Raw genomic sequence first — 17292 nt, 5'->3', positions numbered from 1 at the left:
CTGCAGCTGATAAGTTTTTGCCAATAAGGTGTGCCTGTGTGAGGCTTTTACCTTTTATGTTTTGATTCTCCTCTCTATTCATTTCTCATTGCACTGATTTAAAAATGTACTAATCACTAATGTTGCAGGTGCAGGAGATGTGTCCACGTAGAAAAACATTTTGTTAATTTACTGTAAGTTAGACAAAAAAGCCATTTAGATGGTTCTAGATACAATTATATGAAAAGATAATGTATAAATAATTCAATCAGCTTTGCCAGAGGGAGAAATTCTTAAATGAATCTAATTATTCTTATTCCCATGTGATTTTGGACTTGAAATTAACCTTGCAAAATGTAATCTTTTGCAGAGTATTAGCTTCAGCCAACCATAAAGAAGCACAAAGTATAACTTGCAGTGCTCGTAAGTAAAAATCTATCTAATTTAAGATAGATAGATGCAATTAGAAAAATCTATCTAATTTAAGATAGATGCAAAGAGGTAAAATGTCTGATGTAATCAAATTGTTCAATATAGATTTAGTCATCTTAGTATATAAATGGAGTGCCATACAGCTTCATGTAAGTGCATCCCTTTCTTTCAAAGAAACATTCAAAACTGAGGTCCTAGCTGTCTTTCTTTGCATTAAAGTTCCCAGGGTACTTCTGGTCAGAGTAGACATATACCCCACTCTCCATGGCCAACAGTTCCTCTTCCTCTCCCAAGCTCTTTGTGCAGTGCTTGCTGCCACCCGCCAGTCTATTCAGGTGCTTAATGTTTGGGCAGTTGAAATTGCTTTTGGATCCTTTTAGGTTGAAAAGTGCTCTGTAAATGTAGGGTAGATCATCAGTAGGGTTGTTATTTGTAATGGAATGCTGCCATTCTTATACTGAATATAAACTGCAACTCTTGTTCAAAATCACTACTCTTAAAATAAATCCAGCAACGCCCCCACCCTCAGCTTTGGAGTACCGCAGAAAGCAAACGATCTTTGTGCTCCATAATTGTGTACTACTTAAATACTGTGATGGTAGATATTTTTAGAAATACCACCCACTGTGGTTAAGTGATTTAGGAGAATGAGCCTAATTGAGTTTCAATGGGATGAATTCTCCAAAGCCATTTAAGTGCTTTTGAGAAAAAAATCTTGCCTTACATAGATACCTAAAATAGACATCTATTGCCATTGTATTGTTCATTTTTGGGTGCTTTCTGCTGCAGCAATGCCGTTACCTTCTGTATGAAAAAATCCTATATACAAAAGCCAAATCTAGAATAGGCTTTGTTTTACTAATTAAAAACAATCACCTATTTTATAGAATTATCTACGTTCACATGTGTGGGTCCATCACTGAGATATCTGAGCACTTAGAATAGGAGGGAATAGTTTTACACTCCTACAACTTTTGTTTCTAACTAGATTACACAAAACATGCATCAAAGTTCTTTGTGCAAAACATGTAAGTGGAGTTGAGAAGGAAAGGCTCCTCCTTGCCAGTCCATGGACTAGGGGCCTACATTCCTCTATGTCACAAATATAGACCTGTACATCTGACTAGTGGCAGATCCACTGGAAATTCCACTGCCTCATCTTAGACATCAGGAAAAGTTTCCTGACAATGAAATCTTATAGGTTGTAGAACAGTCCTGAGAACCAAATTCTGCTTGTTTTAGTCATCTGTTGATTTCACCTGGAGTATTCTAGCTTTTCTGTTCTTTGTTATACTGTTATCCCCATTCCTTGAAAACCTTACAATTAGATTGTACAGAGTGCTAGAAGACAGAGTACAGACTAAACCTGCCTAAGAGGAGCTGGACTAGATGATTTAATAGGTCTTTTTCATTTCTAATTTATATGATCCTATGAGTGTTCAGTTATCCGAGGGCTAGGAAATGGAGAACAAAGCAACCCCGAGTGATTTTAGACAATCATAATTACACATGCAAATGCATCAAGTATATATGACCATGCAACCAGATGATTAAATACTGTATGTTGAAAAATGCAGTCAAACATTTAAACCCACAAGTACACTCTCACAGAACCAGTTGTGTGCAGTTGTGGCCCAAGACACAGAGTTACACTGTTGTAAAGGAGATCAGCATCAGAGACCTGGACTCTTATGGAAAATGTTAATTGAAGATGAGTATTTAGAGGACCAGTGTAATGAAGAAATTAACTGATGACATTCTAATGCACTTAAACTGTGTAGACTGGTGGACAGAGCAGTGGCCTGGAGACCTGAGTTCTAGTCTTGGTTCTGCCACTGGCCTGTTGGGTGACCTTTAGCAAGTGTATTTGAATTTCTGTGCCTTGGTTTTCCCCATTTGTAAAATGGGTATCATATCATGACCTTTTTGTAAAGCGCTTTGAGATAGAGGGATGAAAAGTGCTATATAAAAGCTAGGTAGTATTATCATCATTGAGTGTCCCCAACTCTCAATTAAGTCCCTAACCCAGTGGTTAGGGTGCAAGCCTCAGACTTTGGAGATATGCATTCAAGTCCTTGCTCTACCACAAACTTCCTGTGTGACCTTGGGTAAGTCCCTTAGTCTCTCCATGCCTCAGTTCACTCTCTGTAAAATGGGGATAATAACACTTGCCTGCCTCATAGGCATGGCGTGAGGATAAATATATTAAAGGTTTTGAGGTGGTCAGATTCTACAGTAATGGGGACCATATAAGTACCAAAGTTCCCAAATCTGATGTGACATCAAAAAAATCATTGTCTCAAAGATCATGGAATTAAAGAAGTGGATTGGACTGACCTTGTACCATTAACTCATTTTGGAGCACTAGATCAGTACCTACCATTAGCAGATATTGGGTACAAGAAAACTTGAAGGAGTATCAGTTATGCCGCAGTCAGTGTTGCTGTGGCTCAGAAGAGCAGAATGGTGCAGATGATGTGATTGGAACTCTAGATTTAAAAATAATCCCATATGCTACATGCTTTTAGCAGAATGGTGGAAGAAAGCTGCTTACTGATAGAAAAGGACTGCCACTGTGGCTATTAGGAGTAGTTAGAATCTAAATACTGGGGCGTCCCTCTGCCTGATGAAAGACAGTACAATCGGGGAAAAGGCCAGATACATTAACCTATTGATGATCTATTCCATAAAGCTATGACTCGAAAATAGGTTGAAAGATACAGATTGAGAAGAGAGGACTGTCTGACAGGACAATGAAAACACATAGTATTCCTTAAGAAAGACAGAAAGAAAGGAGGCATTTACGTATAATTCCATGTTGAAAAGTTTACTACTTTTAAAAAATATACATTGACACTGTGTCATTGGACATGCTGAGGGCTGACTTTGGCTTCTCACCATATATGGTGCTCGCCCAGTGCATAGACTTGGTAAAGAAACTACAACAGGCTGGGGGAGAATTCCCTCAGCACAGGAGTAGCATAGGACTGACATAACTGGTGTAGGGGCATGCATGGTGGTATGGCTCTGTCTCTGGAATCATAGCACAGAATCTTCCCCACTCTCTTCTTTTAATGAAAGTATTGTGATCAAATGATTAATTAAGGAAACAACTCTCAGAAATACCTAAATGCACTTGGTTTAGAATGAGAGCTCCATTTGCTGACCCCCTTGTTTCTAAAAATTCCCATTACCTGAATTTAAGTTATTTTCTGAAATGTGCATCACTTTTATGGAAAACTCACCATTCCAAACCCCCTGTTTAATCAAAGTACATGTCCCTGTGCCACTTGGACAAATGGGAGTCCACTGCATTTTGCTCTAAATGCCAAATCCTCCAGCCCTCACTCATATTTGCTCTGGCAAAATCCCTGTTGAAGCCAGGGAAGATCTTGCCAGAGTTAGCGGATTCAGTCCTGTACATGGTATAGCTCAGGGGTGGGCAAATGTTTTGGCTCAAGGGCCACATCTGGGTGGGGAAATTGTATGCAGGGCCATGAATGTAGGGCTGGGGAAGGAGGCTGGGGTGTGTGGGGAGGTGCAGGGTGTGTGGGGGGTGCAGTGTGCAGGAAGGGACTCAAGGCAAGGAGTTGGGGCGGAGAAGAGGTGCAAGGTATACATAGGGCTCAGGGCAGGGGTTGGGATGCAGGAGGGGGCTTAGGGCAGGAGGTTGGGGGGCAGGAGGTGTGCGGCAGAAGGCTCAGGGCAGGGGGTTGGGATGTGGGGTGCAGGAGGGGTTCAGGGTACGTGGTCCGGCACTTAACCTGGAGCGGCTCTGGGGTGGCAGCCATGCGTAGCAGGGCTAAGGCAGGCTCCCTGCCTCCCCTGCCCCCAAAGTGGCTGGCACTCAGTCCCTGCGGCCGCTAGGGGAGGGCGGGGCAGAGGACTCCACGCACTGCCCTTGACTGCAGGTACTTCCCCTGAATCTCCCATTGGCCACAGTTCCCCATTCCTGACCAATGGGATCTGTGGGGGAAGGTACCCACAGGTGAGGGCAGCGCCCAGAGCCCTCTGCCCCTTCTTCCCCAGGGGCCACAGGGATGTGGTGCCGGCCACTTCTGGGAGAGCCACAAGGGGTGGCAATCCCGTGGGCTGAATCTAAAGCCCTGATGGGCCGCATCTGGCTCACAGGCCGTAGTTTGTCCACCTCTAGTATAGCTTGATTTGTGCATTTTATTCAGTTACAAGTTTTCTGCCAAACCCAGTTCCTTGTAGGGATCCCTGGTGGTATCTGCTGGGGAAATAGCTAGGTTTTTTAATACATACTCTGAGGTTCAAAGGAGATAATCTATTTTCAGGAAATTGTGCAATGTTTCCATTATCATAAAAGGAAACATCCTGGAACTCTTTTAATTCAGCTGGAGCCCTGCTTATTTTCCACATTCTCATTATACATGTTTTGGCACAAGCATAAAGTGGACCCACTAATTTATATTCTAGCTGATCAAGTGAGAGAGTCTCATTAATGCAATAAAATTAATGCACCCTCTCAGATATCATCCTTCCAATGTTTATATTGTTCCCATCTGTGTTTGACTGAAGGTCCTATGGGTAGGGTCCATTTCTAACTGGGTAAAATGCTTTGCACAGGTCTAGCACTATGGTGTTGCTGGTAGAGAGTACATAGGGGTTGAGTACATCCAGCTTCGTGCAGTCCTGCCAGTGGAGTAGCTGTGTATTCCATCACATAGCCTTCAAGGGGACTAAAAGTAATGAGCAAGTGACTTACTCCTGGAGACACTCAAGGCACCCCTGTAAGAGACTGAACGCTAACTTCACAGGCCTCAGTGTGCTCTCTCTGCTCTTGTAATACTCCCACTACTACTAACTCCTTCCAGCTCTGCCAATCCAATTGTGAGAACTCAACCTCCGCCATAATCTGCAGGCATGTTAAATCTTTCATGTCCATCTTTCCCTGGAGAACTGCTAGAAAATCCATCAGCTCCCTAGTAGCCTCATATCATATCACTGAGCCAGGCACTGGAGAAGCCGCCCTGTATGGAGCAAGATAGTGTTGAAATGAGTTAGCAGGGGCTGAGACACTTTATTTCCTTGGTGACTTTCAATTCTTTGTTTTATTATTATGTTCATGTGAATCAATGTTCTGCCTGTGCACGCCAGGCCAATGGGGAAAGCCTGGCCTGAAGGGGAGTGCAGCAGTACCACATGGTGTCCGGAGCATGCATAGCTTCCAAAGCAGGTGGCAATGAAGGATTGTGAGGATTTGCTGATTCAGTCCTCCCCCTTTCCCATCCTTGGCCTCTGCTATAAATTAAAATTAATCTCCCTTGTCAGGCCCCTGGGGAGACAGCCGCCGTGTAAACAGCACTTGCCTTTTCCCCAGGGTGAATCTCCCCACTTAAGTGCAGCAACCCCAGCTTGTTCAGGGAAGTGTGAATTGCAGCCCTTTGAACTACCACGGATGAATCAGACTGTTTGGCTTTTCCAGCTCTCTAAAGCGTGTGTGGCTAGATTCTCCCCTGCACTGAGATCCACTTGCTGCAAGAGGAAGGTGGGGATATCAGAGCATCAGACCCAATATAAGCACTTCTCTCATTTATACCAGCTCGCTATCATCCTTAAGGGCCCATCTGCCAGCTGTGCACTGTTGTGGCTGAGTTGTGCTCTACACAAGACATCCCTCCCTACCTCCAGCACACCCCGTACAGTGGTATTGGGGGGTGGCAGTTGCTTCCATCAGCTTTGTGCCATAAAAGAGTCCACCCCAACAGAGGAATTTTCATTTGGCTGGCTACTACCAGCTTCCATCTTGTTTTGAGCAGCTCAGGTTTCACAAAGGGGGCTGGATCTAGAACAAAGTACCTGTCCCAATTGTTCTGTATTTCTCTGCTATAAAATACCAGGTAAAACCCAGCTAAGGGGGAAATGGAAAAATAAAAATGAGAAGTGTCTCGTGGGAGATGCTTCTGTTCTTCTTGCCCATCTCTTGTCATACTAGTTTAAATACAGTGCCCACACATCACCTGTCAAGCCATACTTGATAGTTGTCAGATGGATGGCAAACATTAAAAGATGAGAAAAATGTTCCTTTCTGTGACATAATCTGTTTCTGATACATTGGGTTATGTAGCTGTCAAAGTACTGGGCTGTTCCTACACATATTACAAACTTACTAGGGGCAAATCTCTTCAACAGTTCGTATTTCTTTTGATTATTTTACTTTATACTCTTGTTTTATTTTTGCGTCAATCTGATGGAATTATGGGTTTTGTTCATACATTTAATGTATGATCCGTGAAAGGCAATGAAGTCTACGCTGTCTCAATGGAGATGTAAATCGCATCTAGAAATGCCTTCTGTTCCAAATGTCTTATGTATTTCAGCTGGGGAAATGGAATATTTAATTATGTTATTCAGCATGGGGCTATTCATTTTGTACAATGAAGGGAAACTCATCAAAACCATCTTCAGCTTCCAGAAAAATGATACTTGGTCTGACTGTTTTGCACACTCTATTTATATTTTATATCTTTCTCATCACTCAGCAATTATTCATCTTCTCCACTAGTAGGTGAAATTCTTGCATCGAGTTACTGTAATTCCTCTGATCTTCTGAATGCAATTCAATCACTGAAAGCAATTGCTTTTAGTAACAGACAGATTTACCAAATGCAAATAACCAAATAAAGATATTTCTGCCAGTTAGAATTTTAAGAACATTTAGGGATCCTTCATAATAGGTGGTAAATCAGTGTTACCACATCTTGGTATTCATTGTACTAACATTAATGATGATGGATTCCTGGAGATGGATGCAAATGTGATACTGTAAGTAATTTCTTAGGAATACCATTGAAATGTAACATTAATTCATGTCCTCTTGTTATGAAATGTCACCAGCTACTCCTATTCTTCACTGCCATTTTTCTTTTTAAAACCAATTCAGTGTAATATATGAAATGGTCAGTATGAAGCCAGGCAAACTTATGATAATTTTATCTACACTTGCATATTGTTACTTTTAAATTTAAATTTTATTTTAATGCTTCTGAAATCTACAGGCTCCGGAAAGATCAAAGAATAGTTGTAATTTCTATGATGGGCCTGACCCTGCTCCCACTGAAATCAATTAAAGTTTTTCTGTCTACTTCAACAAGCACAGGGACTGGCTGAGTAAGACAACATATGACTTTTCTGGCCATTAATAAAACAACATTTTCCTATTATCTCATTCTCCAGGAATGTTTAAATTATCTCTTATGCCAATTGATTCAAACTTTTATGTTTTGGGAAGCATGACAGCTGGGAAGGAGGGTCTTATGTTTAAGGCACTGATCTGGGATTCAATAGATCTGTGTTCACTTCACAGCTCTATCATGGATTTTCGGTGTGACCGTGGGCAAGCCACTTGTTCTCTCTGTCCCAGTTCCTTATCTGAAAGATAGAATAGTAATACTTTCCTCTTCTGCAGAGGTATTGTGAAAATAAATTCATTAGTCTTTGGAAGGTTTGCAGACACTACAACGATGAGGATCATATGAGAATATAGTCTTACTCAGATATTCTGCCGTACTATTACTCTTTCTTTTCACTGTATGGCTGTAATGGTGTTCTCTCACCACAAGAGCACTTCCTCCTGGGCAGGCATGGCATAGCAGTTCTTCCTGCGTGGCACGTGCATGGCCAGTGGTCCTTCCGTCGCTACAGTAATTCACACTGCTCCCTACTCACAACTCAGCTCTCTGGCTAGGTCACTATATACCCTCCCCTTCCCTTCTGGGGTATCAAAGTCTTGCTGGACTAGCTGTTCAGATTGCACGTCAAACAGTCCAGCACCACTTCCTAGTGGCTGGTAGGGGAACCCAGGTCCTTGCTCTACACTGGATTCCAGTCCAGCGAACCTATAACCAGCAGCCAAGGTCTACACAATCGCCCTCCTTGCTGCTGTTTCTCTGAGCTGCTTCTTACCCTGCCTTTTCAGGCTCTGCCTTTCTCCACAACTCCTCAGGCGTTGGCCCTTCTTCCAGAGGCAGGATCCCAGGACTTATTCTCTCTCCTTGGTTTCCTGCTCCCAGAGAGTGACTACAGACTCTCTCCCTGCAGCCTCCTGGTACTACAGACTTCTCCTCTTTATAATCCGTTGCCAGCTGGGCATCATCAGCAATTAGTATTTATCAATCCTTGGGCCTCCCATCAGGTGCATCTGTGAAGGTTAATTGGTACCTTCTGGGCCACTTTCACCCCTTCAGAGCTAGTGTAGGAATGAACGTTCCATCACAATGCCTTCTCAACTACTGCTTTCTTAAAATCCTCTTCTTCTAGGAAAAACTCCTTCCTCCTTTTCCTCACCAGAAATCTCTCTTCTTCCTTTCCCTTTCCTGAACTGTTGTTCCATATCGTCTCTTGTTTTTTATTTTTCTTGTCTTTCCCAGAGCATAAGATCACCAAAGCATGTGATCTATATGAATGGCTGTGACTGAGGAGTACCATATAAGTTATGCATCATGTCAGTTTTTAATAATAGTGATTGGATTGGCTGATGTGTACATGGATACTTAATTGGTGTGCTTTATAGTTCAGATATGACCAGATAAGAGCTCAGAGCTACAGTCCTTTTTTCACAGAAATTTACATTGATTTCAGTAATAAGCATTATCTTCATGGTGAATTTTCTACAATGGACTGCACTGCTGGAACTTAAATTTGTAGTGAAGCTAATAGTATACTCTATGTTTATGATTTTTTCTTACCAAAATGGGACATTTGGGCACATTTTCAGAGGTCCTTTACTCATCACCTGAAATTGTCTACATATTTTCGTATTTATAATTTGGCACACATAAAATTCTGATTTATGCTTTCTAATGCATTTGCCCATGCAGATAGATTAGTTAGGCATCTGCACAATTTGTATTCACAGTTGCAGGATCCAAACCTGCTCCTGTTATAGTCAATGACAAAATTCCCATTGACTTCAATGGGAGCACGATTGGACTCTTTTTGAAAAATTCTATCTGGAAAAGGTAAGACATGAAAAATTGGAGGCACCAGTTTTTTTATACCATTTTTTTGAAATTTAGCCCTCAGGGCAATTTTCAAAAGCAGCACACAATCATGCACTCTTGTGCGTGCACAAACCTTGTTTTTTGCATTGAGACTGGTACATATTCACATTCATCAGTTTGCGTACGTGCATCTGAGTTTGTGTACAATTTGCATGTGAAAAAATGCACATCCCTTTTTTAAAATCCTCTCTGAGTTGCATGATGATGTAAGGCAGTGATTCCCATAACTTTAGGGCAACCAGAATTGTCCAGACTACAGGCTTGATTCTGATCTTACATACCAGCGTAAATCAAGATTTAATTAATCAAACACAGTGGAATTACACTGCTGTAACTGCTGTAAATGAAATCAGAATCTAGCTGAAAGTCTTTTAGCTGTACTAGCTAGTGACCTTCTTGATATCCTGTATGAGTAGAAAGACTTTCTTGACACTTGCACTGATGGAGATAAGGGGGGCAGGGGAAACTGTTAGGTCTTCCAGTCTGTCTAGCTTCTGTGATCTACTAATATATGTCAATGTCACTTATAACCAATTATTCCCCCTCCTTACATAGCATTTGCATCTTTTAGGTCTGAAATATCCTGGTGGCTCACATTCATCTATCATTTTGTGATAGCCCATGACACTTCTGAATGTTTGTTTACAGTTCTAATTCCATTTGCTGTTTCAGCAAAGAGCCTGTATCATCCCACAACTTTCCATCCGCTTGGCCTGAGATTCTAAGAACATGCACTGCAAACAATATAAAACCAACTTCATTTATTACCACCATCCAACCTCTAGGTCAGGGATTCTTGCAAGAAAACCTCTGGTGGCCGCATTTGAGAAACGCTCTAGGTTATCTAACCACCCAGTGTTGTATATAGCATAGAATTAGGTTGAGAGGAAAGGAGTGTATTGTAAGGAGGAATTCCAAGCACAGGGAGGGGCATGGGTAAAGGTATGAAGCTGGGAATGGGAGAACCAGACCCAAGGAAGGAGCTAGGAGAGGGTTAGAGAAGAGGAGGGAATGAGAGGGAAAGAAAGGAAATAAGAGCAGTGGAGCAGGCTGGGGCAAACTGAAGTGGAGGACAAGGGCCCTTGACATTGGCCACATCTACACTACCCGCCAGACTGGCGGGTAGTAATCGATCTATTGGGGATCGATTTATTGCGTCTCATCTAAACGTGATAAATTGATCCCCGAATCGACACATATTCCACCTCAGCAGGAGGAGTAAGCAGAGTCGACAGGGGAGCCGTGGCAGTCGACTTGCTGCAGTGAGGACAGCCAGGTAAGTCGAACTAAGATACTTCGACTTTAGTTACGTGAATAGAGTAGCTGAATTTGCTTATCTTAGGTCAATCTCCCGCCAGTGTAGACCAGCCCATTGATACAGCAAAGGACAAGAAGCCAGTGAAAGAGGGGATGATGAGGTCAAAAGAGTGGGAAAGGAAAGTTATCTTAGCAGCAATATTTTAAGTAGACTGGATGGAAGGGAAATGAGATGTACAGTGGCTGCTATCTATCATCAGTATTATCTGAGCTACAGAAGTAATTGCCATTGCAGTTATGGAGAAATACTGATGATTGTGATTTGCCAAGCAGTGCAGGGTATTTAGCTATTGATTTTCCTTTAGTTTAAATGAAAGATGGGTGATCAGATCTCCTGAACGGATCTGAAAACCTCAACTGCCATATCTCCATCACCAACACTTTACTGCAAATGTAGGCATATTAATGACACCCACAGTAAGGTATGTTAAATAATGGTCTTAGATTAATTTTGTTATGAAAATGTAATGGTCTCTGTGGGGTAGCCATCAAATAAGAAAAGCTACTGCCAAACAGAATAATGCTAAATGTTTCTTCTCAAACAAATGAGAATGCTTTATTCAAAACAAATTTATTTTTTTGTAAACATGGAAAATGTCTATACAAACATGCAGCCTTCAGAGAGGTGGCAAGATTCATAACTTACTTGTAACCAATTAGATTTTCCTTAATAAAACCTCCATTCAGATATTGTAGATATTAAGCCAGCCAACATGGAAGACCTGACGGAAGTGATTACTGCATCCGAGTTTCATCCCCACCATTGCAATCTCTTTGTCTACAGCAGCAGCAAAGGATCCTTGAGACTCTGTGACATGAGGGCATCAGCCCTCTGTGACAAACATTCCAAACGTAAGTTCCTAAGCTGTGTTTTGCTGCAAATGCTTGTTAATGGTCATCATTTGTAGATAGTGCATCTCTGTATATGTACTGGAGTGCAGTGTGTTACAAAATGTGCTAGCCTGTCAGTTGCAGACATGCTAAAGAAAACAAAACAGTGACAAAACCTGAGCAAACCATTGAATCTATACAAGAGTTATTTAGGTACTTGATTGGAAGCACTTCTCTAACTCCTCCTCCTTGCAGTTCATACTACAAACACAGCTGAGTGAAAAGCCCACAACCCTCTATCAATAGACAGATGGTTCTGAACAATTTAGATAGATGCTTTATGAAGAGTCTATGAAAGTACTGTTTAGTGTGGTTGTGCATCTGCTATTTTACAGTGCAAATTTGAGTTTTGGGGCAAGCATATTTTGTCCATCCAAACTATACCAAAAAAAAATCAAGGGAAGAATTTTCAGGGTGCATGAATGTTAAGGTATCACTTGAAGTTTTGGCCCCAAATTTTTCAGATAAATGTAATTTCTAAGCATTGTTTTTGCTCAACTAAACAAATGAAGTAACTAATAATATATAAGGCATGTAATATAGGAAAGGAGGTTATTTCAAAATTGAACAATAAAAGGAATAAAACATTGTGTTACTATAAAAAGTATTCTGTAGTTGGCCTAATGTGAATGTATATTGCTTGTGAGATTCATATCAAGAAGTTGTAGCTATTTCATCTGATGACCAAATGAGGAATTTGGAATCTGCAAATGGAAAAAGGGAGTTATCTTGAATTCGTGATCGCACTACAATATAAATTACCATGAGGCTGTCTTCTTTCATGAAGAGTCTATGAAGTGAGGTATGGAATACATTACAGTATGAAATAATCTGGCTATCAACTCCTTAGAGTCCAAACAGAAGAGCATAGACATATGGAGTCCTTTGAAACCCAGCTGGAGAGTGGATTAAGTGTGATAGGTGTAAAGATATTGAGGTGATATGATGGAGAGGGCATTTGCCATTGAGAAGCTTTTTAAATGGACCAAGGTTAATACATAATGAAAGAGAAAACTAAACCAATAAATGGCACTCACGTTACCTGGTTCTGATATGTTTTCTTGCATGAGGTGAGGGTAAAATATTGAACCTAAAGATAAATGGTTAAATTATAGCTCTGACTGCCAGTGGGAAAACCTGTGGAGAAGCTTAGCAGCTCTAGTGCCCAAGTGGTGGTAAAGGGAGGCATAATGGGACATTCAGGGGAAGCACTTACTATACTTGTACAAAAAGTGTACTGTGTGCTTTCTCTCACTGCTGCCCACCTGATACTAGCTGATACACTGGGAGGGGCCTGGCTACATCTCTAATCTGCCCTATGCAGTTCTGTCAGTTCTAGTGCTTATGCAGGCCTTTTGTTCAGAGAGTGTACACAGACAAACCATGATGACCCCCCAGCAGAGGTGAACTGGGGAAAAGAAGTTCCCTGCATCACTTTCCCCATTGGACCTGTCTGGGGTCAGCATCAATATTGGCCATACATGCACATAAAGAAGCAGGCAAACAGTGGACTGTGAGTACCATATATAGGGAGTTAAGAATGAAACAGGTGCACAAAAAATTTTAATGGTACAAGACTCACCACACCTCAAATATTTATCTAACTAGGACTCTGAATTTTGCTGGAGCTACTAAAAAGTAGAAGTTAAAGAAGATCTTTAATTATTCATTTATAATTAAGTCAGCGTGATGGGTGTGTAACAGCGTGGCACCCACCTCTTGTGAGCTCTCCCTTCTGGTCAGGTGTGTCTGCACTTCTCTGAGTTTATGGTGACCCCCTTCTAGCAGTTTCTAGTGACTCATCCCTCTGGCCAAGTCACTCACAGTCTGTACAAAACACAAGTCAAACAGATCCCTTCTTGGGTATTACTCCAACGTCTTTAAGCACTCCTGGCCCTGGTAGGGGACTATGCCCCCAAGGCTCCCTCCCTGGAGATTCTTTGCCCACTCTGGTCTGGTCTGGCCCCAGCTCTCCAGCTGGGCCTCTTAACAGTTCAGATCACCTTCTGGGGGTTTGTCGCTGTCTAACTGTAAGCCACTTCCCCAGTGGCCTCTGGGGACCCAGACCGGCACACTACTCCAGGTTCTAGCACAGGGACCACCATGTCTCTAACAAAACTGCTTTCAGTTTCCTGGGCCACTTTCCTGCAGCCCCAGCCTTCACCAGTGCTTCAGGGCTCTTCTATGTTCAGCCAGGAGCTCTTTCTCTCTCTCTCAGTCCCTGCCAGCACTGAACTGTCCATGGTGCTACAGTTCTCTTTAGCCAGCCAGGAGCACCAAATGAGCTCCTCTTACACAAGCAAGGAACTGATGCTGGTCTGCACTGTAGCTCCTTTTATACTGGCCTGTAACCCTCTAATTGGCTAGCCTCCTGATTGGCTGCACGATTTCTCTAGGCTGCTTGGAGGACTTAGCTCCACTACTCCTTTCCTGGGAAGGGTGTGCAGGACCCTGAGACCTCCTGCAGGGGGCTTCTGGGCCTAAACCATCCAGTCATAGGATGCATAAAAATGAAATCCAGTCTGCATTTCATACAGTGCATGAACTGAAATAATTACTACTGTAAAAAAGGAAACGTGTGCTTTGTGGGATCATACCAGCCTGTGAAGTTTTTTCCTTCCTGCTTTTCACAATATACTTATAGAACTATTATATTATCTAGACTCAAGTTCCCATTTGATTCTCTTCCTGTTTCAGTAGCAATTGCCATGTGTATGTGATTGAAATTATAGTTGAAATCATTCTCGTCCTTTTGTTCAATTATAAAAAATTCCATTCACATCAGTGCTCAGATAGGCCCAGTACTGATGTAGGGCCTGATCACTGCCCCATGGAAGTCAATTTCAGAATCCCCATTGGCTTGACTAGGAAGAAAACTGAGCCCATTATTGGGTTATTCCATTCCTTCATATTAGTGGAGATACCTAGTATCTTCATGGTTTTCTGGCTATTGAGATACATGGAGCACAAAATTCAATGTAAATGAGAGAGCTGCAGCAGAAATATGTATTGTGACTGGGCCCCGGGGAAAAGTGGCCCAAAACATCATGGGTAGAAGGAGCAGAATGGGGAGCTCCTCCTCCTAATAATTTAACAGCTGCTGAGTTGCTCTGTGCTTATTACTGCAGGTTGGCACCGGTACATTTTCTTGAGTTCACAACCTGTTTTCTCACAGTCTGCTGAGATCTGAGCTAGTGTCATGTGGCCAGTTCCTATGAGAAGCTGAGAACCTGATGAACACCTGTTAACTCTCATGGAGCCAAATCCTGGGATTGAGCCTTTCTGAGACACTCTGCACTTCTCAGAATCAGGCCTTCAATGTCTACTTGACATTGTTGAAGTCAATGGGAGGTTTACAGAGTAACCAGAAATCTTCCTTGTGTAAAGGGAACACAAAAAGCATATGTACCACTCAGCTCCCACTGAAGACTTTTGAGGCAGACAGGTCTTATTACTAGGAAATAAGCATTTGAGGGTGTAAATGCACTGTAAGTGATGCATAGGTCTCTGCACAGGGGTGAATTTCTTCAGGAGTAGACACTGAGTAAAACCGTCATGATTGAGCCCATCAGATGCAAGGAAGAAAGCATGTTCTTAGCATTGGTTAGGATTGTTTATTGCTTATTCCTGGAAAATAACCTTCCACAATAATTTTTGGTGGTATTTTGTCTTTGTTAGCTGTATACCTTTGTACTTTAAAACAATAATACAGGAACTCTGAATGAAAAGAAGGCATTTTATGCCAGAAAGGAAAGCAAGGTCTAATGGTCATTGATTAAACTCTATTTTCCAGATCTGTGAGTTAGAAAATAGCCCTTTAATGTAGCATTGCTGCACTAAATTGGAGTCAAGCTCATTAAGAAACTAAGTGTGGAGCATGTACAACAGAAAAATTGATAAGGTTAACGATAGAACTTTTAAAGCATTACAAGGAAGAGTACTGAGGACTGCTGACTGGATTCATTTGATTATAGCTTACCCTGACATGCAACACTAGTTCCGTAAACTCTACAACATTCTAAAGCATTCATCTTAAAATAAATCAGCCAGGCTTTCAGATGTTAGCAGGACAGTCTCTTTGATATTTGCACCATGAATTTTATACCACTGTACACCTGTTTTACAAATGATTTCTGTGCATTCCCAATATCCTCCCCAGGCCAGCTCAGCTTGCCCTTATGCAACCTTCCCCCATAAGTTACTCCACCTCCATATTTAGAACAGTCTCTTTGACCTGGGGCATGATGCAGCCTCACTCTCCTACTTCAAATCTCCCCTCAAAATTCACTTCTTCTAGTCAGTTTGCAGTCACTGACCTCCTCCAGAGCCCCTTTTCTAGACCCTGTCCCCAGATTAAAATATATTACTGTATTATTAGAAATAAACAGAATCCAATGAGTAACTTTTATAAGATCATATGAGTAATAAGCCTATCTCATGAACTGTTACTGTTTTATACTCCTTTCCCTTATGCTTCCCCCCCCCACCTTTTAATTTTAATCCTTTTCTGTGTTGTCTAATGTAGATTTCAAGCTTTTTGAGGCAGGAACCTTCATTTGTAGATATCTATGCACCATGAACATATATAGTACTGTATAAATACATACTTAGTATGGGTTACACTAAGTATATTAATGCAGTATGGTAAAAAATCTTGAAGGCTGCTACATTGCTAGACAGAGAGTTCAAAGTCCTTTGTATATTCATAGAATAGAAACCACCTTGGGCAGTAGCAACACTGCAAAATTCCCCCCAACAATGTGTCACAACCCTGACCTGAAGGGTGCAAATCTTGGGACAAGAGGGATTCATGCCCATTCACATAGTATTGCCCCTTCCAGGCCTACTAATAGGCTGCCAATTAGCACAGTTAGTTGTAATGTGGACACCTGTGTCCTAGGCACTGGTCCAGGACCACCAAATCTATTTACATAGCTCACTGAAAGATCATCAAATACCAACATCTGATAAACAAGTTTGAAATGTTCATTAAAGTGTGTCCGTATTGGAGCCGTGTCAATGTTCACTTACTTTTGCTAATGGATTACATCCATCTGGCTCTGATCATCCTTTTCTTTATACATGACCTACTTCTGTAGGCCTACATTTTCAATCTAAAGCTTTAGTTTAGAAGCAAGTGTAATTATCAAGATTCAAGCTATTTTAATTAAGAGTCTGAGTTCAATACATATTTCTAAATTTACAGCTGTTTTACTTCAGTTTGGGCAAGACCACTGCTCTTTTAACAGGTGTTTTGAAGGTTAGAATGAAGAATTGGGCAGACAGCTAGAGGCAAAGATAGGGAAAGAATATGCCACTGTGAATAAATAATGAAAGTCACTGGAGACTTGGCACAGTTTATACACTTTTGAAAATTCAGCCCTGTATGTAATCTGTTTAAACTACATATTTTGTTTAAAGTTGAATTTTCTTTTTACCTCTGGATATTCCTATAGACTATAAAATATATACTTCTTTCATGGTGTGTTTTAAATCAGCTAGCTCAGGTGATTTAAGATTCTTCTAGAGATCCATTGCCAACATGCAAAGTGTGTTATATGAGGGAGGAACTGTGTTGAAGTGATTGAAGCAAGGAAGATGGAATCTGTTTAGTTATAAGCGATACCAGTGTGTCCTATGGAGCTTT

General features: G+C 41.5%; 1 protein-coding gene across 1 annotated transcript in view; it reads left to right on the top strand.

The window, feature by feature from the left end:
- The window catches only part of PPP2R2C (protein phosphatase 2 regulatory subunit Bgamma), a 322720-nt gene that overhangs the window by 251480 nt on the left and 53948 nt on the right, over positions 1-17292 (top strand). Inside the window, 1 exon segment of the mRNA XM_075066607.1 lies at positions 11442-11606. Coding sequence (XP_074922708.1) covers positions 11442-11606 — 165 coding nt within the window.

This window comes from Chelonoidis abingdonii, chromosome 5 (genome assembly GCF_003597395.2).
Source record: "Chelonoidis abingdonii isolate Lonesome George chromosome 5, CheloAbing_2.0, whole genome shotgun sequence".
NCBI classification, from domain to species: Eukaryota; Metazoa; Chordata; order Testudines; family Testudinidae; genus Chelonoidis; species Chelonoidis abingdonii.
This window is presented reverse-complemented; position numbering and strand designations above follow the sequence as displayed.